Source organism: Carcharodon carcharias, chromosome 13 (genome assembly GCF_017639515.1).
Source record: "Carcharodon carcharias isolate sCarCar2 chromosome 13, sCarCar2.pri, whole genome shotgun sequence".
Lineage (NCBI taxonomy): Eukaryota > Metazoa > Chordata > Chondrichthyes > Lamniformes > Lamnidae > Carcharodon > Carcharodon carcharias.
The window spans coordinates 100,406,699-100,431,393 of record NC_054479.1 but is presented as its reverse complement, the minus strand read 5'-3'; the positions used below and the strand labels follow the sequence as shown (position 1 = coordinate 100,431,393).

The window sequence follows — 24,695 nt, the reverse complement described above, 5'->3', positions numbered from 1 at the left end:
GGGCCCTGTCAACGACCGTGGGTGGAAAACCTCAGATAAGGAAGAAGGAGGACATGTCAGAGGAACTGTTTTTGAAGGTAGCATCATCAGAACAGATTCGACGGAGGTGAAGGAACTGAGAGAACGGGACTGAGTCCTTACAGGAAGCGGGGTATGAGGAGCTGTAGTCGAGGTAGCTGTGGGAGTCGGTAGGCTTGTAATGGATATTGGTGGACAGTCTATCACCGGAGATTGAGACAGAGAGGTCAAGGGAAGGGAAGTGTCAGAGATGGACCACATGAAAATGATGAAGGGGTGGAGATTGGAAGCAAAATTAATAAATTTTTCCAAGTCCTGACGAGAGCGCGAAGCAGCACTGAAGTAATCATCGATGTACCAGAGAAAGAGTTGTGGAAGGGGGCTGGAGTAGGACTGGAACAAGGAATGTTCCACATACCCCATAAAGAGACAGGCATAGCTGGGGCCCATGCGGGAACTTTTCCTGGGTCAGTAATTCTCCAATGTTGTGATTTACTTGAACAATGCTATAAAACAAATTATCGTATCAAATTAGAGCTAGCAGGTTTAAAATTTCCCTATCTTCCAATAATAGCACCTTTTGGAAAAATTCAAAATGCCACACAGACTTTATGCACAATGTTTGAGGTGAGGCACATCACAATTATCAAGCTCACCTTGTCTTGCTAAATGTTAAAATTTCTATCTGTGTAAAGAAGGTAAGAGCAAAAATAGAAATGCAGAATTAAATCACCAGGCAAACTAACTGTCTGAGGTATAAAACACTGGATCGCATATACATCTGCTAAATCAACAAACAAGAATAGTGGATGTCTGGGATACCCTTTTCAACTAAGGAATGGGTATTCAAAATGGACAGTAATGCAGGAATGAATTCATTTGAGCTGCCCTGTTGGCACTTGGGAAAATTGTTAATTTTCTTTCTATTTAAATAACTTGAGAAAAGCACATTGCTTCTTTTAAGCAAGAAAGTCAATTGGCTTCCTCATTTTTAAACTTTATTTTGTTTGCTATAGGAAAGTGCCTCTCTTGACAGTTTGTCTGTAGTCAGGATTTGGTTCATTATGCAAGTTCTGTCAAACAATCATTTCCAATTTTACATTTGTGTAGCCTTCCCAAACCAATGTCTTAACATTCTGCGATGCAATGTACTAGTAGATAAGTGCATAACTGTTGTGAAGTTAACAATAAATTTGAGAGGGAATCACTTCAATTTTTTGATCAACTGACCATGATTATGATGGAATAAAAAAGTATAACGGAATCTTGAAATATCATGCTTAGATTTATATAGCTTTCAATTTGTCACGTTGTTTCATTGATAATTGGGTGACTGAACTGATGGTTTAGGTATTTTTAAATGTCACTGCTGATGTGGTTCTATAATAAGCCTCTAGTTTTTCTTTACAGCCAAACAGTTATGATAGCTTGCATCAGCCCATCAGATCGTGATTTTATGGAAACTTTGAACACACTGAAATATGCAAACCGTGCACGGAACATCAAAAATAAGGTGATGGTCAACCAGGACAGAGCAAGTCAGCAAATCAATGTGCTCCGTGGTGAAATAGCACGTCTGCAGATGGAACTTACAGAATACAAAACGGTGAGCTAATTTAGAAATTGTAAGGAAATCTACCAATTTTTTGGTATTTCCAATCTGCGCAACAATGGAGATGACCTTGCCTCAGCCAGTGTTCTGAGGAAGCCATGTAAGAAGATAAATCTCTAAGACATTACGATGCTGGAGCCATCCCATCACATGATATACTGATCCTGCACAAACCAGGAACTTCACGCATGCATTGTTGTGTGTCTTTCCCTACATAAAATATCCTTGTACTTGCAAGCTATTTCATGAAGCACTTTAATCCCTTTTTTAAAAAGTTATTCTTTGGGATGTGTGGTACAAGCTAAGAAGGCGTTTTTTGCGTATTCCAAGTTGCGCTTGAGAAGATGTCGGTGTGCCTTACACAAGGACACACAAATTAAGAGAAGGAGTAGGCCATTTAGCCCCTTGAGCCTGCTGTGCCATTCAATAAGATCATGGCTGAACCGACTGTGGTCTCAACTCCACCTTCCTGTCTGCCTCCCATAACCCTTGACTCCCTTGTTGATCAAAAACCTATCTAACTCGGCCTTCAATATATTCAATGGCCCAACCTCCACTGCTCCCTTAGGAAGAGAATTCAATCAACTAGCAACCCTCTGAGAGAAAAAAATTCTCCTCATCTAATTCTTAAATGTGAGACCCCTAATTTTTATACAGTATCTCCTAGTTCTAGACTCCCCCACAAGAGGAAACATCCTCTTAGCATCTATCCTGTCAAGTACCCTCGGGATTTTTTTTTTATTTATTCAGGGGATGTGAGCATTGCTGGCTGGGCCAGCATTTATTGCCCATCACTAGTTGCCCTTGAGAAGTTGGTGGTGAGCTGTCTTCTTGAACTGCTGCAGTCCATGTGGTTAGGTACACCCACAGTGCTGTTAGGAAGGGCGTTCCAGGATTTTGAACCAGCGACAGTGAAGGAAAGGCGATATATTTCCAAGTCAGGATGGTGAGTGACTTGGAGGGGAAATTCCAGGTGGTGGTGTTCCCATTTATCTGCTGCCCTTGTCCTTCTAGATGGTAGTGGTCGTGGGTTTGGAAGGTGCTGTCCGAGGTGCCTTGGTGAATTCCTGCATAGCATCTTGTAGATGGTACACACCGCTACTACTGTGCATCAGTGGTGGAGGGAGTGAATGTTTGTGGATGTGGTGCCAATTAAGTGGGCTGCTTTGCCCTGGACAGTGTCAAGCTTCTTGAGTGGTGAGCATGTTTCAAATGATTACTTCTCATTCCTCTAAATTTCAAAGGCTATGGGGCCAACCTGCTCAACCTTTCCTCATAAGATAACCTCTTCTTGATCATCTGCAATGAAGCTGCTCCCACAATGCTATTAGATAGTGAGCTCCATGATTGTGATCCAGTAAAGAGGAAGGAACAGTGATATGCCTGTGTCAGAATGGTGTGTGACTTGGAGGGGAGATTGGAGGCACTTGTACCAAATCATCTCATTCTCGGCAGTGAAGGTTTAGGAGGTGCTACTGAAGAAGCCTTGGTAATGTTGAAGTGCATGCTGTAGATAATACACAGATCTACCATGGCATTCCGTGGTGAATAGCGTGGATATTTAAATTGATTAACAGAATGCTGGCTGAGTGACTGCTTTGTCTCAGATGGTGTTGAACTCCGTGTTACTGCTGTACTCATCCAGACAAGTGGAGTGTATTTCTTCACACAGCTGTGGAGAGGCTTTGGAGAAATTTTGAAGTTCTTTTTTCTTTTCTAGCAGCTTGACACAACTGATTGGCTTGTTAGGCCACTTCAGAGGCTAGTTAAGAGTCAGCCACGTTAGTGAAGGACAGGCATCATACATTTTCCAGGGCTTGTAAGGGTAGCAGATTTCCTTAAGGACATTAATAATCCATTTAGATTCTTACAGCAGTCTGCCAGCTTCATGGTCAATTCCGATTGGTACCAGCTTTTTATTTATTTCTAGATTTTTTAAAACTGAATTCAGATTCTCAGGCTACCACAATAGGGTTTAAATTTATATTCCCTGAATTACTAGCCCATAATATAACCAATACGTTACTGTGTCCATGTAGATTGATGCATGGAATTCACTACAGCTTCAACCAGACATTAGAGGGTTTTCTGTATAGTATCAAAAGACTTAATTTGAAAATCAAACTTGGATAATTAACTTCTATATTTGCAAAGACTACCTGATCAGAATTCCTGTGCTTGTGCAATTAAGGGAGATAACTAAGCTAGTTCTTTAACCAAGAGTTTCCTGCTCCTACACTTCCACTGCATACTCTTGTTCTCTCATGCTTGTTATTCCTTCCTCAAGCTGACTAAATCATCCAGGTTGAATGTAGCTATGCTGGCGTTTGTACCAGCAGGAGTGTTGAGATGTTGGCTTGCTCCCAATTACTTGGCATCATGGTAGGTTCTCAAATAGAAAGGTATCTGAACTGTTGGCAAATGGAACTTTCTTAACGATATTCTGTAATTCTGACCTTTTGAGGTGAAGAAAATTATATGTTGACAGAGTTAACTGATATTGGCATGGGTGGGAGAGTTGATTTTCAGACTAAAGTGGAACAGAGACAAGAAGACAGAAGAAATCTGATATGAGTTTGGTTAAGTTTGACAAATCAGCTGAGAAAATCATTTAATTTTTTTAGGGTAAGAGAATAATAGGAGATGATGGTGTGGAGAGTATCAATGATATGTTCCATGAAAATACTATGCTACAAACTGAAAACAATAATCTGCGGATGAGGATAAAAGCAATGCAAGAGACCTTGGAATCACTGAGGGCAAGAATAACACAGCTGCTCAGTGATCAAGTCAACCAAGTTCTTGCCAAATCAGGTAATCTTTTAATTTTAAGTTTCAAACTTATGAAGTATGTTTCTGTTTATTTCTCTCTTAACTGGTCTTTTAATATGATTTTGATGTTGTAAGTCATGTTAAATAATCAGAATTAATAGTTATTTCTGCATATTCACTGGTGCAACAGCAAAGCGTACCTTTCCCTTGCACATGTACTGAAAGTGTTTAGTATACTGCTAAAGTGATCAAACTGGTAACTCAGTGAAAGCAAGCTTGAATAGTTGACTTCAAACTGTAATACATTGTGAAACTCCTGTTTAAAATATGTTCCCATTATGCATTTTTCTGTATATGATTATATAAATGAAGTTATTGTACATGGGAAGGAATGGAATGAAAAATGGGTTCTTCTAGAATTCCACCATTTAGAGGGAAAGCCAGGAAATTGCTGGGATGACTGTGGGCTGATCTACAGCTATACCCACTCCCATGTCATTGGAGCTTGGCTGTGGAGTTTTTGGACTTAATGTGGATATTCCACCCATTACGACTTTTGATATGCCCAACATAACCTATACCTGCTGAGATAGAATGTAGTTTTTGTTGCAGTCTTAGTAAAACTTCCAGAATAGGTCATCCTAGCTTGCACTGAGATTGATTAGCTGTTTGGGAACTCCAGAGTAGGAACACTTTCATTAGCTGCCCTTATTGCATTGCAGCGGATGCATTGTAGCATCATGAAGTCACTCTGACACCCCAGCCCTCAGTCCAAGTGGGTGCACTGTTGTGTCCTAACAAATGTGATTTTGAAAGAGGCTCAGCAGCCTTCATTTTGGATTACCATGGTTCTATCCTGATGCACTTACACTATTGCGAGAGGGCCCATCAGAATTTCAACTATCTGCCATTGTGCAAATCTAGCAAGGGTAGCTAAATTTGGGGACAGTTTTGACCTTTGGTAGCATTGTGGAATAGTACTGGGATTTGGCAGGGTTGGGATGGAGATTTTGGAATTTGACCGTTCTACACTGAAGCTTTTGTAATTTGGTAGCATGATCTGGCCTCACTGGAGGGAAACCTGGACTAGGGTAGAGCTGTGGAAGGTAAAATGAAGTATTTTGCAATTCAGGGTTGAATACAATATTTGGCTCACTGGTGGATTCCTGTTGATGGTCAACACTGGTCAGGGTTGGTGGTTGGGGATGGGGAAGGACAGATATTGGATCTGATTACAGGAAAGGAATTTCATGGTTGGTGGCAGTGGATTGTCACATTCTAAGGGATCACTGAACATAAATTTTCTGTTTTATGATTTTGTTCCAAAGTCATGCAATTCCTCATCCCACCTCTCCCCCCTGAAATCATGAGAGGATACATTTGTGCCTTTTTAAACTAGCTAAAGTAATTGTTCTATTCTAATTAAATTATAGGAGATGGTAATGAAGAAATTAGCGCAATGATTCAGAAATACATCCAAGAAGTTGAAGATCTCCGGTAACTTTGGCTTTATTTAAGTCAGAATAAATATAATTTTATGTTGAATCTCACTGTTTGTTTTAAATAAAGCAAAGATATGCAACAATAACATTATTGCAGATGTCAAAAGGATGTTTGATAATTCTGTAAGACCCTGTCAGAATGAGAGACATTAAGCTGCAGCCATCCAACAGACTATATACAATGGATTCTATATAATTTTATTTAATCTTGGCTAAATAATCGAAGGAAGAAACATCCAAATAAATGCATGATATTTCTTCCTCTCTCCAAAAATAATGTTGTAATCTTAATTATGCAGCCCTAATTGCATTCCATGTAGTCAGGTTGCCACCATGATTTGAGCAGGACTATAGTTGTGTTCTGTGGGGTATTTCGTATCTTTTTGTATGTTTACCTAAGACCCAGAATTGCATTCTTAGCCTGGTATTTTTTTTCCTTAGATCAAAATTATTTGAGAGTGAAGCAATGAATGAAAACCTTCGGCGTAATCTGTCAAGGGCTTCGGCAAGACCCCTATACTTGAATGGCACTTTTTCTGGTTCAGTTCTTGGTTCAGAGAAAGGAGCAATGGAAGTCTTGGAAATGGCTAAAAAGGACTTGGAAAAACTTAAGAAAAAAGAAAAGAAAAAGAAGAAAAGGTAAGTGTAAATTTTGAGTAGATCTTATGCATTAAGTATCTTGATTTTAAACTGCTATGATTCAGTATTTTGTATGGGTGTAAAGCTTAATACTTAAATAGCAATTCTTTTTCTAATATATGAAGTTTGTTCAGGGAAATTTAGTTGAAGTAGATTGTGTGCAGAGATTGGTCTCAATATAAAGTTGTTCACAATGTTATGAAAATTTGAGTATTTGATTAAAGTCATAAATATAAAGTTTGGATTTTGTAAGCAATGGTGGAACAGAGACATTTGGTTTTATTCCACAAAAATCTTTATTGGTTAGCTTAAGTCTTTGTGCTCATCCTACTGGAAGTACTCATGATTTTCCCCATTTAGTTGATGTGTGACTCAGTCTTAGTCTTATTCTGTACACAATCTTCTCTCTTGACTGGGTCCCCATACTACGCAGCTAAATGGAAATATGAGCAACCTGTGCACAGGCCTCTGGTGACACCACTGTCTAATCAAATAGGCAACAATACTTTGGTCTTCATCTATTGTATACTGAACAAATTTTGACTTAATATGCTTCTTTACAAGTATAATTTCTGATAACTGCCAAACTTTTGCAAGCTCAATGGGATTTGTAATGGCGTACCACCCCTCCACGCAAGATATCAACTAGCTTAGCTCTGGAAAAACATGAAATGAAAAAACATTACGTAAAATGGTGTTGGCCTCTGATTCAGATCAAGAGCTGCAGTTAGTACTGCAACACAAAAAAAGTTGGTTTTCATCTAATCTACCAACTGTTGATGCCATTTCTCCATGACCACCACTCTGCTTCCCCCAGGCTAGTCGGTTCTAATTTTATCCTGTTCATGTTTCACTTCGAAACCATCGTGATTACAGCTGTAATGTTATTGGTGGGATGATTTGCACGTTTATGGGAAGTACCTGCTCGTATCAAGCTACAGATACAAAAATTGCAAGATCATTTTTAACCTTTCCTCAAGCTCCTTTAGCTTTGAATAGCGATAAATAAGCAGTACACGCTAATGAAAAGTCTGTGTCAACATTAAGCAAATGAGAAAATATCACCACTGGCTGAAGAATTATTTTTTTAAATTTACAAATTAAAGGAATCTGGAACTCACTGCCAGAAAGGGTGGTAGAGGCAGACACACTCATAACATTTAAGAAGTATTTGGATGTGTACTTGCAATGCCATGGCATACAAGGCAATGAGCCTAGTGCTGGAAAATGGGATTAGAATAGTTAGGTACTTGTTTGACCAGCGCAGACTTGATGGGCTGAAGGATCTTTTTCTGTGCTGTAGACCTCTGTGACTCTATGATTGTTTCCTGCTTTTGACTATTCATTGTATCAATTAAACTTCCAATATATAAGGAATTCCTGACTAACTTATGTCTGAGGTGATAGAATACTTTTAGTTAAGCTTTGACCAAATATGTAATACCTAAACCGATTCTTCATATTTATATGCATGATTTTAAACCATTTAATGAACTAACTTTATTTGTGACAGCTAAATTTTTAATATGTTATAATGTTGAGACAAGTTACCATTATTATAGTAAATGATATTTTAAATTATATTCCAATCAACTCCAAAGTTTATGAAGTGGTTTTTATTTTGTCACTTTGCCGGCAGTGATACTTTCTTGTTCGCCGGATGTTGACATAGGCTTTTCACTACTGCGTACTGCTTATTTATCTCTAGCTTGATGCAAACAAGTACTGCTCATAAACTTACAAATCATCCCACTACTAACTTTACAGCCACAATCACCATGATATTGAACTAAAACATCAGCAGGATGGAATTAGCACCCCTTAATCTGGGAGAAGTGGGATGGTGATCATGGAGAAAAAGTATTAACATTTGGTAGATTAGATGAAAACCAACTTTTTGTGTTGCAGTACTATCTGTAGCTCTTTACCTGAATCGGAGGCCAACACCATTTTATGTCATGTTTTTTTTCATTTCATCATGTTTGTCCATAACTAAGCTAGTTGATATCTTGCATGGAGGAGTCATGTGTCATTACAAATTCAATTGTGATCAGTTTTCTGCTCACTGCTGTTTATTGCCCAAGGCAAGGTTTCTGGCTCCATGTTCTAAAAGCATGTGCCTCACCCTTTAATGGCATCTCGGAAATTAAACTTTCAGGACTTCAGGTTGAACCAGCTGACCACGGCCTTTCATTCACTGAGACCCGCGACCTACTGTCCAGTCATGGCCTGCCCCATGATACAACCTGTATCTAAGGCCAAAGAGCCCCAGTATAAAGAGTCCGTGGTGTCTAAAGGGCTTCTGTGCATGTTTATCTTCTCTGGTTTCCTTAAACCTGGAAAAGTGCAGTGGGGTTGCTACAGTTAATGAAGCTATGGGAAAGAATGTATGAAATATAATCAATGCAGAAGTAGAATACACATCACAAAAGGAGACTGAGAGTCTGCATAAAGGCACCAATATGTTCACACCTAGCATACCATATATGTACATTTCTGTTCAGGATCTAGAAGTAGGAAGAAACACAAACCATATAGGTTTAATTACTTCAGACTGACAGTGACTAACTTGCGAAACAGACTGTCCAGGATTGCAGCCACAACAGGTTGTGTTGAAATTGTTTCAAAAAGAATTGAATAGACCTGAGGTGGTGGGCTATTGAGGCAGATTATTTTTTTTGGATCTGTCCAGACAGACTGCAGGTTCATTCCCAGTCTTGTTTCAGATGTGGGGACCTGTAATTCTATAGTTGAAATTTTAGGTTGTATTCATATTAACTGAATATTTTTCAGTCTTATTGCCAAGACTTTGTGTTGAGAAAATAATTACATCATTGTAGAAAATTTAATAATTCACTTTTTAGGCTTTGATGCAATTCCACTCCTGCAAAAATTATTGAAAATATCTCATATAGTATAACCTCGAGCATTTTCTATTGAACTGTTTGAATATACTGCAGTTATTTTTCATGTGTTTTGTTTATTTTCCTGATCAGGAGGAAGAGAGAACATTCATGCAATTTTCATCAGTTTAACTCCCATTTGGAAAAATGTAAACATTTTGCTATTGAGGCTGACATGACACAATTTCAGCTATGGAAATGTAATCATTTTATAATATATTATGTTTTGCATAGTGTAATTAAAGAAGAGAATCTGGATGAAGGGGAAAAGGTAGAAGAGAAAAGCATTGAGGAAAAAGAAAAGAATGACTTAGAAGAGGTAAGTCAAGTGTAAATAACTAAAATGATTTGATCTTGACAATTACTTGAAGTGTAAATAACTAAAAATTTATTTTTACAGGAGGAGGGCCAAGAATGCAGTGATCATGAAGAAGGTGATGAAGAAGATGCTGAAGAAGATGATTTAGAAATAAGTGAAAGTTCAGATGACTCTGACTCTGAGTTAGATGAAGAAGGTAATTGCTTTTAAACGGAGTTCAATCAGACCTTGGTGTGGGTTAGTCATGATTGGGCTTCTGTTAATCCATGTTTTTGATCCTTAGATTTGCCTTTTGTTATGACACAGCAATTGGTAAAGGCTGAGTTGTTTAAATCCCAGAGGGAAACTTGAACAATTGTTAAAACTATATTTTCAATTGGTATGTTTGCGATGCAGCTCTGAATTCAGGAAAAAGACCACCAAGTCTCATGAGGCTTTTTATATAAAACCAAATTAAACATTCATTAAGTCAACAACAAATTAAGCAAATACAAATATCTACAAATTACTACCAGAATAACTTTTAAATAAATCCCCAAATTAATCGTTCCCAGGTGAATCTTCATCAAGGCAACAATAACCCATAGACTTTAAACAGAAACCCAGGCAAAGCACATTTGGCCTTACAAATTCAAAATGAGGTTCCTTGCAATTTATTTCCTTTGCAGACAGAGTTGTAGGCTTACAGACTGGTTATGTCTTAAATGCCTCTGACCTATACACACAAACTTCTTTGTTTTATACCTAGCTTTTCCTTTGAATATAAATTTTCCATTGTTTTACTAGGTTTTTAAAAAACATTACCTCTCCTAACAATAATCCTTTCAGTCCACTAATTTAATTAGTAATATAAACACATTTTTTGGCATCTCCCACCGAGGTGCAAGATTTTACCCATTCTTTTGAATGGTTTATTCAACAGCTGCAAATTTACACTTTACCTTCTCCTCCTTACGTTTATCTAATTAACATCTCAAACTTCTTTCCATCAAAGCACCGAGACTAACTGGCTTTAATCCAGTTTAGCCACACATAGACACAGACCCTACTACAATTCCAATTTAACAACATCCAATAACATTATAGACATTGATATCTCTTCATGACACTTTTAAAAACATCAAGTTAAAATAATATTTTTAGGCAGCTTAAACACTTCAGACAATAAAAGGATAAATCCTTAATTTTCTTGCTCTTGAGTTTACCTATTTGCCGTTTTCAATTTTTTAAATACCTAATGTCCTTTACTTGCCATCATTCTTCGTTGAGCCTCCTTGCAGTCAAAGAAGCCACTCCATTCAAGGGTGAAAATCATCTTGGGCCACTTTGTAAAATAAAGCACGATTGCATTAAGATAATCTACCTCTCCTGCAAATTGTACTACATCACTGTCCCACCGAGGCAGAGCTACTGTCTCTTTAGTTGATGCTTGCAGATGCAAACTATTTTCTCCAACAACAGTGGTGGCGAGGGAAGGGGGTAATAATTGTGTGTGTTGCTTTAAATTGATAGTACGTGCTTTTACCTTGAGCTGCCTTGAAAGGGATTCATTTTGTGCACTTTGAGATCTTGGTTTGGTTTCAGCTCTGGCATCAATCCTAATTGCTTCAAAACTGATTCCACTTCAGTGTTTTTGGGTGCAGATCAATGTCATTTTCTGGCATCAGGAGTTACTTGGATTGCCCCAATTCCATCCCCACTTATCTCCTGTCCAAATGTTCTGTGGGCTTTCAATTGAAGCACGAGTTCCAGCTTCCTTTAAGAGTGTTGGTATACTGAATTCTCCCATCAAACCACAGCCATTTGAATCAAAAACCTAATTGTTAAAGATTGGTACAGGCAGCTGATATTTGCCTTCCAGTAGAGTCGTAGAGATCTATAAGTGCACATGCACAGACCTTTTTAAAGCAGAATTGTAGGTGGGTAAAAGCATAAAGGTTCTGGGTATTTTTATGTAGAAGCCTTGCATGCAAAATCCATGCATTGATGAATCAGACAATATATTGTTAAGGTAAAATTGGAGTCTTTTGTACATTTTTGAGGCATCCCATTGTCAAAAGATATTAGGTGTTATGGAAGATATACAAATTAGATTGTTAATATATTAGATTTGAGAGGAAATAATTACAATAAATTTGAATAGCAAGGATTATATTCACTGTGGTTGAGAACATTAAGGCTGGATCTAATGGAAGTTTTGAAATGCTTTAAGAGAATTGAAAAGTGAATTGCTCCTACTATTGAACTTGTCATAAGGAGGTATACATTTAGGATCAGCATCATAGATGCAAATAGGAAGATCAAGAGTAAATTTATCATGCAAAAAGTTACCTGAGAATCCAAAAGTAATTCCGCAACAACTATTAAAGCTGAAATAAATAAACCCTACATTTATAGAGCTACGCAAATGGAGATTTTAAATATTAAAGGATATGATGAATAGGCATTGAATTGATGGCTCTGATTCACAGTTGTCAATCAAGTTGCTTTGGACATGTGGGCTGAAGTGCTTTAAGTACTGAAGTGTTTGATTCTGTGATGGTTTATCAGTGCTGCTAGGTGCAAGTTTTGGCAATGTTCCTTTCCATCAGGAAATACATATTAAAACAATACTAAGCTCATGAAAAAAAAACTGAAAATTTCTGCCTTTTTATACATCTAATTGTACATTTTTCTTAAAAGCCAATTTCCAGGCAGATCTGGCTAACATAACCTGTGAAATAGCAATTAAACAGAAACTAATAGATGAACTGGAAAATAGCCAGCGACGGCTTCAGACACTCAAACAGCAATATGAAGAAAAGTTAATGATGCTGCAAAATAAAATTCGGGACACCCAGCTGGAGAGAGATCGTGTTCTACAAAATCTAGGTATGATTATGATGCTGTTGGTAATTCTGAATATGTTTAGAAAGTTTTGAAAAATATTTTTATCTTTTCAATAATGGCATTTTTCCTAATTGTAGAAACTTTTTCATTCTGTTTGTTGCCTTTACTTTAAACAATAAAAGTATTGGTTATGTCAATAATTTAAAAATAATAAATTCCACAAAATTGTATAGCCATAAATACAGCAAAAAAAAACTATCCTTCACATAAAGTCTTTTGAGTTTTGTTAAATTCAAAAATGTGGGTATTCTAGGTTCAATGGAATCGTTTTCTGAAGAAAAAGCAAATAAAATTAAATCAGAATATGAAAAGAAACTTCAAGTCATGAATAAAGAATTGCAGAAATTACATGCTGCCCAAAAGGAACATGCCCGATTGATTAAAAATCAAGCACAATATGAAAAACAGTTGAGAAAGCTACAGCAGGAAGTGGGAGAAATGAAGAAAACAAAGGTACAAATTGTGTCTTACTAACAACAAACATGAAATAAGTGACAGCGCAGATTTTATTCGTCAGCGTGGTATCTTAAAAAGAGAACTTGCAGGAAGAGCTAGTTACTACCTTGGGTAGTAAAGCGCATCCTTCATCAGACCAAAAATAGAGTAACACTGACAACTCTGGAAAAGCCAACGCCAAGATTATTTTTCTCCACTGAACTAAAAAGGAGGGTATTGATTTAAAGGAAAGGGATATAATCGGGGGTAAAATTTTAAGCATAGAAGCATGCATGTTTACTATTTCTTATGTCCTGAATTTTGAATATTGATACCAGTTAGTGAATGCTCAAATGTCGCAAACTACCACTCTTTATATCTTGATTAGCTATATTATTAATAAATACTCATGTTGTAGTTATTTTATGAATAACTTCAGGATATTGGATAAAATTTTGTTTGGTTGAGTCTGCATTTGAAATTGTCTTTATCTCACTAGCTCAAGAATAAGCTGGAACCCATGCAATTGAACATGGAAAAAGCACAGGCACAAAGTGCCCTCGATGACTACATCTTCAGGAAGCATCACCAGCTGCAGAAACTTGAGCTCCGGTTTGCGGAACTCGAGCGGCGGCTGGAGTCACTGTGGTGCATCTGCAAGGCTGAAGATTACGTAGATAGAATGTTTGGAGGGGTGGCCATGCCCCAGCTAAGAAATACTCAGGCAGACAGGGAATGTCTAAGAGAAATAGGCAGGCAGTGCAGGAATCCCCTGAGGCTATCTCGGTCTCTAACCGCTTTTCCATTTTGGATACTGGTGAGCAAGATGGTTCCTCAGAGGAATGTAGCTAGAGCCAAGTTCGTGGCACCATGGGTGGCTCAGCTGCACAGGGGGGGCAGGACGAAGAGTGTAAGTGCTATAGTGGTAGTGGTAGGGGTTAGGGGAGTTAGGGGAGCAGCCAGGCATTTCTGCAGCTGTAGATGTGACATCAGGGTGGTCTGTTGGGTCCCTGGTGCCAGGATCAAGGATGTCACAGCACGGCTGCAGGACATTCTTTTGGGAGAGCATGAACTGCCAGAGGTTGTGATCCACAATAGGACCAATGACATAGGTACAAAAAGAAATGAGGTCCTGAAAGCAGATTTTGGAGAGTTAGGAAGGGGATTAAAACGCAGGACCTCAAGAGCAATAATCTCCAGTTTACTTCCAGTGCCACATGATAGTGAGCGTAAGAATAGGAAGATTGAGTAGTTCAACATGTGGCTGGAGAAATGGAGTAGGAGGGAGGGTTTTGGTTTTCTGAGGGTTGGTACCGGACAGTTGGAACCTGTACAAGAAGAATGGGTTACACCTTAATAGGACTGGGACTAAAGTTCTTGCAGGGAGGTTTGCTAGTGCTTTCGGGGTGGGTTTAAACTAGATTGGCAGGGGGATGGGAACCTGAGGGGAAATTCAGAGTGGAGAGGAGAAAAACTGGCAATGAGAAGTAGGAAAGTATTAACTGATAAAGAGAATATATCAGAGAGCAGTATCAAGGTAAATAGAATACTTGGAGAGCTGTTTGATAGAGTTAGAGTAGGCACTAGTGAGTCATTAGGTGGGGTCAGAGTAAAGGGGAAAGTTAAAAGCCTAAATCAGGATTAATGTACATGTACGTGAATACACAGAGTGTGTGGTTAATAAGAGTGGTGAACTATAGGCACATGTTGACAAATGGAATTATGATAATATTGCTATAACAGAGACCTGGCTAAAAGAAAGGCAGGACTGGGTGTTAAATATTCCTGGGCACAAGGTGTTTAGCAGAGACAGGAAAGGAAAAAAAAGATGGTGGAGGGTGGTAATGGCAGTTTTGATTAAAGATGGCATTATAGTACTGGAGAGAGGATGTTCCAGAGGGGTCAAAGAAGGAATCTGTCTGGCTACTAGAGGTGAGGAGTGAAAAAGCTGCAGTAACATTGATCTGTGGAGTATATAGCCTACTAACTAGTGGAAGGGACGTAGAGAAACAAATTTGCAAAGAATTAGAGAGGTGCAAGAATTATAGAGTAATTATGGGGGACTTCAATTATCCAAATATAGACTGGGATGAGAATAGTGCAAAGGAACAAGAGTGGTGCAAGTTCCAGGAATGTGTTCAAAATAATTTTTGGCAGCAGTATGTTTTCGGTCCAACGAGAGGTCAGGTGCTGTTGGACCTAGTTCTGGGGAATGAGTTGGCCCAAGTGGATCAGATACAGTAGGAGAGCATTTAGGAGACAGTGACCATTGTATCATAAGGTTTAGGTTGGCCATCGAAAAGGACAAGGAAAAATCCAGAGCAGGGATAATTAATTAGGGGAACGCCAACATCAATGGGATGAGAATGCATCTGAGTCGAGTAAGTTGGAATCAAAAGCAGAAAATGCTGGAAAAGCTCAGCAGGTCTAACTCTTCAGAGCTCTGAAGGAGAGTCATACAGACTCGAAACGTTAACTCTGTTCTTTCTCCACAGATGCTGTTAGACCAGCTAGCTTTTCCAGCATTTTCAGCTTTTGTTTCAGATTTCCAGCATCTGCAGTATTTTACTTTTATTTTATTAAGTTGGAATCAAATGTTAGCCGAAAAGACAGAGGCTGAACAATGGGCCACCTTCAAAGACAAAGTATTACAGACATTGTCAAGGTATATTCCCTTGAAGGGGATAGGTAAGACAAATAAATCAAGAGTGCTCTGGATGACGAGAGAGATAGAGGTGAAGATGAGAAGGAAGAAGTGTGTGTATGACAGATATCGGATAGAAAATACAATGGAGAATCAGGCTGTCAATAGGAGGACCCAAGAAGAAGTGAAATAACTAAAAAGAAAAGTGAAGAGAGAGCTTGAAAAGAGACTGACAGCTAACATAAAAGGGAATCCCAAGGTCTTCTATAAGCATATAAATAATAAAAGACAGGTTAAAGAGAGTCGGGCCAACATTTGATTCCAACTTAATAAAATAAAAGCAAAATACTGTGGATGCTGCAAATCTGAAGTAAAAATGGAAAATGCTGGAGAAACTCGGCAGGTCTAACAGCATCTGTGGAGAGAAAGACAGAGTTAACGTTTCAAGTCTGTATGATTGCAGAAGTTCTAAAGAAGAGTCATATGGACTCGAAACGTTAACTATGTCTTTCTCTCCACAGATTCTGTTAGACCTGCTGGGTTTCTCCAGCATTTTCTGTTTAAAAAAAAAGGGGACTTGCACATGGAGGCAGGAGAAACAGTGGAGGTTTTAAACGAGTACTTTGCATCTGTCTTTACAAAGAAAAAAGATACTATCCAGGCCGAGATGAGAGAGAAGGTAACTGGTACACTCAAAGAATTTACAATTGGGAAGGAGTTGGTGTTAGGCTGTCTTTGTTCAAAATAGATAAGGCACCAGGACCGGATGAGATGCATCCAAGGGTACTGAAGGAAGTGAGAGTGGAAATTGCAGAGGCACTAGTGACAATTTTCCAGTCTTCTAGGACACAGGGGTGGTGAAAGAGGACTGGAGAATTGTGAATGTTACGTCCATGTTCAAAAATGGGTGCAAGGATAAAGCCAGACCCAGTCAGTTTGACCTCAGTGGTAGGGAAACTTTTGGAAACTATAGTTCAGGACAAAATCAGTGGTCATTTAGACAATTGCAGGATAATTGAGGAAAGCCAGCATGATTCATTAAGGGAATGTCACGTTTAACTAACTTGCTGGAATTTTTTGAGGAAGAGTTAACAGAGAAGGTTGATGAGGGCAATGGCATTGATGTGGTGCGTGTGGATTTTCAAAAGGCTTTTGATACAGTGCCACACAGACTTGTGAACAAAATTCTAGCTCAAGGAATAAAAGGGAAAGTAAGCACTTGGATAAGAAATTGGCTGAGAGACCGGAAATAAAGAGTAGTTATAAATGGTTGTTTTTCAGACTAGTGGAAGGTTTGTACTGGAGTGCCCCATAGGTCAGTGTTGGGACGCTTGCTCTTCCTGATATATATTAATGATGTAGGCTGTGATGTTCAGGGCATGATTTCAAAATTTGCAGATGATACGACGTTTGGAAACATTGTCAACTGTAATGAAGATAGTCTTGAACTTCAGTAGGACATAGACATGTTGGTGGATTGGGCAGACAAGTGGCAGATGGAGTTCAATGTAGAGAAGTGTGAGGTGGTTCATTTTGATGGAAAGAATATGGCGAGAGTATAAAATAAGAAGAGAAACTCTAAAGGAGGTGCAGGGACACAATGATCTCGGTGTATATGTACATAAGTCATTGAAGATGACAAGGCACGTTGAGACAGCAGTTAATAAAGCATGTCGTATGTTAGGCTTTATTAATAGGGGCATTGAGTACAAGAGTAAGGAGGTCATGTTGTACTTGTATGAGGCACTAGTTAGGCCTAATCTGGAGTACTGCATCCAGTTCTGGGCACCATACTTGAGGAAGGATGTGAAGGCATTGGAGAGAGTACAGAGGAGATTCACAAGAATGATTCCAGGAATAAAGCTAAGAAGCTGTAGCTATGACTAGATAGTTTGGGACTGCTTTCCTTTTGAGAAGAGAAGGCTGAGAGGAAAGTCGACAAGAGGTATTCAAGATCCTGAGGGGTATAGATAGGGTAAATAGTTAAAAACTGTTCCCACTCGAGAGCATCAAGAACTAGAGGGCGCAAATTCAAAATAACTGGCAAAAGGAGCAAAAGTGATGTGAGGAAACATTTTTTCACCCAGAGGATGGTTGAGTCTGGAACGAACTTCCTGAGAAGGTGGTGGGGGCAGGTTTGATCAAGGTATTCAAAAAGGAATTGGATTGTTACCTGAAAAGAATGAATGTGCAAAGTTACAGGAATAAGGCAAAGGAGCTGGACTAGGTAGAATTCCCTTTGAGAGCTAGTGCAGATTCGATGGGCGGAATGGCTGCCTCCTACACTGCAAAGGTTCTGTGATTCTGAATTTTGGAGCTGGCTAGCAGAATTTCAAAGAGCATTTGAAGCGAGAACATTTCTTCCACCTCTGTCTTTTGTTTTCTGTGGAAAGTGCCTGGTCTCTTGAGTGGATTGCTTGATAGGCATGTCTAATTTGTCAGATTTTTTGATGTGTAGGATCTTGGAGGAGATGAACCTGTGTTCTCATGTGTTTTTGCGGGTCACCAACAAAATAAGCTACTTTTACGATCCTGTTTTAATATCACTGCATAGTGTGTGTAGTTCAAGCTACCTTTTTTCAATGTTTGTTGTTGTCTCATACTTTATGTATTGAGAGAAGTATTGCCCTTGCAGAATAACATGGCTTCCTCAACTGCTGGGAACAATTGCTTTTCAGAACTGTCTTATTTGATTGCAATTAAAGCTGTAGACCTTTTGCCACTTTGGTTAATCGCATTTGTGAAGAGTAACATAGGAAAAGTGATGAGGGTAAATGTGATTTTAAAAATTATATAATGTGCACCTGTTGGTTCTGAAGGTCCGTTTAATGAAACAAATGAAGGAGGAACAAGAACGAGCTCGCATGACAGAATCTAGGAGAAACCGGGAAATTGCTCAACTGAAGAAAGAGCAACGCAAGCAAGAAGTATGTACTGAGGTGTTCCAAAATGCTAATGCATTAATAGTACTATTGGCATTGAACAAAGATGGAGTTGTGAAGATATTTTCCAATTGTTAAAGAAATGGGAGTAAATCTTTGAACATTCACTTTGATATTATACCTCTTTCATATTTGAGTGTTGCTAATAAAAAGAGACATGCTGTCAAAGTATTTTGTCTTGCACTCATCGGGACAAATGCAAGATTGCCAAACGGAGCAACAATTTATACTGCATGAGAAAAGGGTGCTGACAGGTTGGTAAGTCGACTCTGGTCAAGGTGTTGCCATAGGGCATGCACCAGGGAACTATCATTCCCCCACACTTTTGTTTAATTCAAAAAAAATTGCAGTGCCTAGATATGTTCCCTTGCCTGCAGAGGACAGGTTCCTGTATATGAATATATGTAGCTTCTAGCAAGCGTAAGTGAGCCACAATGCAAGCCTGGATGATCTTAAACTAGTTGTTAGGATAATTCTTAACACATTTGGGACTGTTCAGCAAGTGCTATACAACTGTGGAATCACATCTAATGTTAGACATTATGTTCTGAGTTTTCAAGCATGGGCTGGTTCGTGCTCAAAATATATAACAGTTGAAGTGACGCTTTTTATTATTAATTAATTGATTAATTAAATACAACCCCAGTTCAATGACACTAAAATTGCTGACAGATCCCCTATGGCACTGCTCATGGTAAAAAAAAGTTCCATTGTTACAAAAACTGGTGATCATCTCTACTTAATTTGGAGGGCCATCTGTTACCAAGTATTGACTTATTGGGTTTTGCCATTATTTAATTTGATGTATAAAGTGCAACTTTAATCTTAGCTTGTGTCTCAATTTTCTGTAAACAGGACATTTATACAAGAATTTTAATCTATATATAGTGGAGAAATCTGTGGTGTTTTTCTTAATAAGTTAATGGATATGTTCTGCTTGGCTGTTTCCACATCACAACTTCTTGCCTTTTCTGTCTGTCTTCTGCTTATTTCTTACCGTATAGCTTTATGTCCCTTTCTCTTCTAGCTCTTTGTCCTCATCCTTTTTGCTATGCACTGCATTCTTCTGCTTCTCCATTATCTCCTTTTTAAGGGAGCATGTGGTGCAGTAGGGAATGCAGTATTTTGTGGTGCTGCTACTGCCATTGCCGATTGGAGAGCAATATGATTTGAAACAGCAGGGGGGAGATAAAACGGCTGAGAGAGAATGGTCCTTGTGGTGGTAGCTGGTAAAGGAACACTGGGTATGAACAATTTGGGCAGTGTCTCAGGTGAGCAGGTGGTTGGTGTCATTTGGACGAGTGAAGGGATCCAGGGTATTGTTCCCATTTTTCGGTGGCACATGTGAGATGTCTGTAGGAGAGAGATGTAGGGATGTGTGGTATGAGGTAGAGGGAGAAGGTAATGGCAAGGATTGAAAAGCTGTTGGTGCTCTGGTTTGATTATGGTAAGAAAAATGGTGAAATAGGAAAGAAATGAGAAGGAATGGATGCATGGGACATGAGGAGGAACAAGAAACAATTTCATTCAAGAGCAGTCTTGGAAGCCCCTGATGGAATTACCCCTGAATTTCAAAAGCCAATGAAGACCAGGAACCGGCTTTTGAACTGTAGCTTGGGCAAAAGAACATGAGTGGGACCCTGTCATTGGCCATACTGAGGCTATAGACAAGAGTCAAAGTGAGAGCTAATCAAGTTGTGAGTAGACCAAGGAATGGTGTTGAAGGCTTACCTGAAACCTAGGAGCAGGTAAAGGAACCATTCATAAGCCAAGTAATAGAGCTAGGAGGTAGGAACCTTGAAGAGTCACAGTGCAACTAATCATGAGAGGTCTGCAACAATGCTGACAAATGGACATTGGAATTCCCATTCTAAATGATTAGATATACAATTTTAATTATACATTGCAAATTAAATGCTGACAATGTGTGGCCAAAAAAACTTCTGACCAGAAAGTAAAGTGTGTAAATAGGAAATGCACATCCATTGCAAGATTTTTATGATGCCATTAGATACCTTATGGTATTGCTCATTGTTAGCCTGAGATCTGCCGTTCTCTCACGATAAGGGTGTTCACCAGCATGTTCTCTAAAATTGGCTAACAATACTCTCTATTGTCTTAAACTGATGTGGAGCTGAGTATAAATAAGTGTCAACTACATCATTTGGTGCTTCTGCTAATGGCTCTAATCAAGATCCCAGATAATATAAAAGCAAAAAACTGCAGATGCTGGAAATCCAAAACAAAAATAAAAATACCTGGAAAAACTCAGCAGGTCTGGCATCTGTTCCTCTTCGCAGATGCTGCCAGACCTGCTGAGTTTTCCAGGTATTTTTATTTTTATTCTAGATAAAGGAATTAACTAACCCTCATGGAATTAATGTAACACTATCGCCTCTTGGCAAAATAAATTAATCTAAAATTCTTCCTGGTAAATAGGCAAAGATCTCAAAGCATTACAGTGCTTCTGACAGCTATTGAAAAATGTAAGCATTCTAATTAATATCAACAGAACACAATAAATTAAGTGACATGCAATGTTCCCTCTAAGCTGTACTGTCATATAGCAACCCAAAAGCCCCTACATACAGGTCAGCACTTTTAAATTACTGTTTAGAGGGGCCCTGCACTTGAATCACTTACACACCCTCTTAAAAAAGAAATAGAGGCAGACTTGATGTTGTGGCTCTTTAGTTCACTTCAAAATTCAACTTTATAATGAGGAAAGGTATATGTCCTCGCTCAGCTTAATGCACTCTAGATTTTACAGAGCACTAAACAAAAGTTGCAGTTGGAGTGTTTAATGATGATAGCTGTGTTATTTCACTTTTTTTTCTCAAAACACTCAACATAATTTTGAATAAAGCTTTTAAAAATTGACCATTTTAACTGTTAAAATAACTTTGAATAACAAATGACTAACTTCTGAAGAAAAATATTATAGTAAAATCTTTATTATCTGGCATGCGTGGGGAATAGGTGGTGCCGGATAATCTGAAATGTTGGTTAGGGGAGAGTTCCATTTACCAATGGAGTACAGCGCCATGCTTGTCACAAGGACTAATATGCAAGTACTCAGGAAATAAAGAAGTGTTCTTTTTACTTGTAACTTTGAACAATACATTAAAATGTAAACTAAAGTATAAAATAATACAGTATACAGGTGCGGGTTCTAGGTAACTCCATTATTCCAGTTGGTAAAGTGCTGATTCGTATTATGGGAGCACTATAAATTCTCGTTAGTAGAGAATTTTGATTGGTGGAGAAGCTGGACAGCACACAGTTTAGTGTATAACCATTGGGCTGGCTAAATTATTCAGAATTGGGTTTATTGCATCCAGATGACATCTGTTTGTTTCTGCATTTTATGTATCAGCATGATGCTCATGCCCGGACTTCCCACTTTGCTTTCAGTTAACAATATCATTACTCTGGCTAAAAGCATCAAGTCCAGCCCATGTCCTTCAATGTAGAGATTGAAGTGCAGAAATTTTAGTAAGAAAATGTAATTGTGCCATAAATGTGTAATTGAAAAAATTAAGAGCACACTTTTAATAAATATTTCAGTTATGTGCAAAGGATAAAGGTACAGTTTGTTAGTATTTTGACATGAGAAAAGATAATATAGCACCACCTAGTGGCATTACTTGCACAGTTAATTAACTTGTATGTAAATGCTTTGGTGTTTCAATTAGAAATACTTATTTTACAATGTAAAATTATGACAAAGTGTTTTTGGGCAGGAAGTGCATGTCATATCAAAATTTAATCAATTGCATGATATCCAGATAAATTATCAGAAATGTATTTCAGGATATCGATTTAACTGCAGTTTCTGTAGACACACCTATGTTTGGCATCCATATTTTGCATGCTATGAATGGGAATAGCATGACACAGTCCTTTCACTGTGATATTTCGGACAAAGTTTCACAGGCTGCCCATATATGTTCCAGTCCGAAAAGCAGGAAAGACCTAACTAACTCACTTGTATTGAATGATTGCTAGCAATTGAATCTATGTATGACAATTACAGTCAATAATGTATACTTTTTTAATATGTTTGAAGGATAAGCAGTTGTGTGCAATCTTTGAGTTCTCAGTCCTCTAACTGAGTCTTTGGATATGTAACATGAGCTTCCTCTACTCTATGTAATTCCATCTCATAACTATGGCATGGAAAACAGTTGACATGAGAAGCATAAATTCATGAAAGAAGATCTTCTATTAAAGTCATTTCTTTGCATATCCAAGGCAGAATACAACTCAGAAAACCTTAGTAGCATTTTACATTAGGTTGACAATTACATTGATAGATTTTGACTTTGAGATTGGAGACCAAACATCAGACTTGACCATTGTGAGCTTTGGTTATTTTCGACTTGCATGTCAGACAGTTTGGCACTAATACTGTGACATCATATTTCAAAGCCCTGAGGCAACATCGGTTGCAAATGTGACATAACACTGTAGAGAATTGAATAGCTAGATACTCCAGCTAAAATTAATATACCTATTGAGATTGTTTGTGCATTGCTTGCTACCCAGCAGAGCTCCATTTTTTAAAAATCATGGGATGTAGACATCATTGGCTAGGCCAGCATTTATTGTCCTTGAGGAGGTGGTGGTGAACTGCCTGCTTGAACAAGAACTTATTGGCTGCAAGAGCAGGTCAGAGACCGGGAATTCTCTGACGAGTAACTCATCTCCTGACTCCCCAAAGCCGGTCCACTGTCTGCAAGGCACAGGTCAGGAATGTGATGGAATGCTCTCCACTTGCTTGGATAAGTGCAGCTTCAACAACACTCAAGAAGCTTGACACCATCCAGGGTAAAGCAGCTCACTTGATTGGCACCCCACCAAGAACCTTGAACATGCACTACCTCCACCACCAATGCACAGTGGCAGTACTGTGTACCATCAACAAGATGCACTGTAGCAACTTCCCAAGGCTCCTTCAACAGCACGTACCAAACCTGCAACCTCTGCCACATGGACTTCAACAGTTCAAGAAGGTGGCTCAACATCACCTTCCCAAGGGCAATTAGGGATGGGCAATAAATGCTGGCCTAACAAATTTTTAAAAATCAGCTACAGTTTGCCTGAAACAGGTACTCCAACAGTGTTGTCAGATAGGGATTTCAACCCAGCAACTAGGAAGGAAAGAGCTGTCATTTGGAGGGAACCTTGCAAATGGTGGTATTCCTACGTACTTCCTGCCCTTGTCCTTCTGAGATACAGTGATTGTGGGTTTGCGAGGTGTTGTCGTAGAAGCCTAGGTAAACTGCAGCGGAGCGTCTTGTAGATGGTACACACTTCAGTGTTACGCCTGTGGTGGAAGGAGTGAACACTTAAGATGATAGGTAGCTAATCAAGTGAGCTGCTTTGTCTTAATGACATTGCACTTCTTGAGTGCCATTGGGGCTGCAAAAGTCCAGACAACAGGACACACTCCTGACTTGAGCCTTGCAGGTGGTAGCAAGGCTTTTGAGAATTGAGAGATGAGTCACACTACAGAATTTCTAACCTCTGTGCTCCTCTTGTAGCCAAAAAATTTATTTGGCTGGACCAGCTAAGTTTCTGGTTAATGGTGACTTTCTAGGATGGTGTTGGTGGAGAATTCGACAATGGTAGTGCTATTGAATATCAAGGAGGAAGTACTTACCCACTTTTGTGGAGTTGGTCATTGCCTGGATCTTGTGTGGCATGAATGGTACTTGTCACTTATCACCTTAAGCCTGGATATTGTCCAGGTCCTGCTGTATCTGGGCACAAACTGCTTCATGATCTAAGTATTTGTGAATGGAAATGTCCCCACTCTTGACCTTCAATGGAGTGCAGGTCATTGATGAAACAGTGAAGATGGGTGGGCCTAGGACACTATCCTGAAGGTCGCCGGCGATGAGGCTCTTGAGCTAAGATGATTGGCTTCCAACAATGACAACAATTTTCCTTTGTGCTGTGTATGACCCCAGCTTTTGGAGAACTTTCCCACTGATTCCCATTGATTTCAATTTTAT

At 38.8% G+C, this 24,695-nt stretch overlaps 1 protein-coding gene across 2 annotated transcripts in view; it reads left to right on the top strand.

Moving 5' to 3' along the window:
* kif21a (kinesin family member 21A) overlaps positions 1-24,695 on the top strand; it is a 136,802-nt gene that overhangs the window by 46,370 nt on the left and 65,737 nt on the right. For both annotated transcript variants that reach the window (XM_041202464.1, XM_041202463.1), the window contains exons 8-16: positions 1,429-1,624; positions 4,255-4,444; positions 5,836-5,899; positions 6,346-6,543; positions 9,681-9,765; positions 9,847-9,961; positions 12,448-12,636; positions 12,908-13,107; positions 18,553-18,660. In XM_041202464.1, the coding sequence (XP_041058398.1) occupies positions 1,429-1,624; positions 4,255-4,444; positions 5,836-5,899; positions 6,346-6,543; positions 9,681-9,765; positions 9,847-9,961; positions 12,448-12,636; positions 12,908-13,107; positions 18,553-18,660 (1,345 nt within the window). The remainder of the gene's footprint in view (positions 1-1,428; positions 1,625-4,254; positions 4,445-5,835; positions 5,900-6,345; positions 6,544-9,680; positions 9,766-9,846; positions 9,962-12,447; positions 12,637-12,907; positions 13,108-18,552; positions 18,661-24,695) is intronic.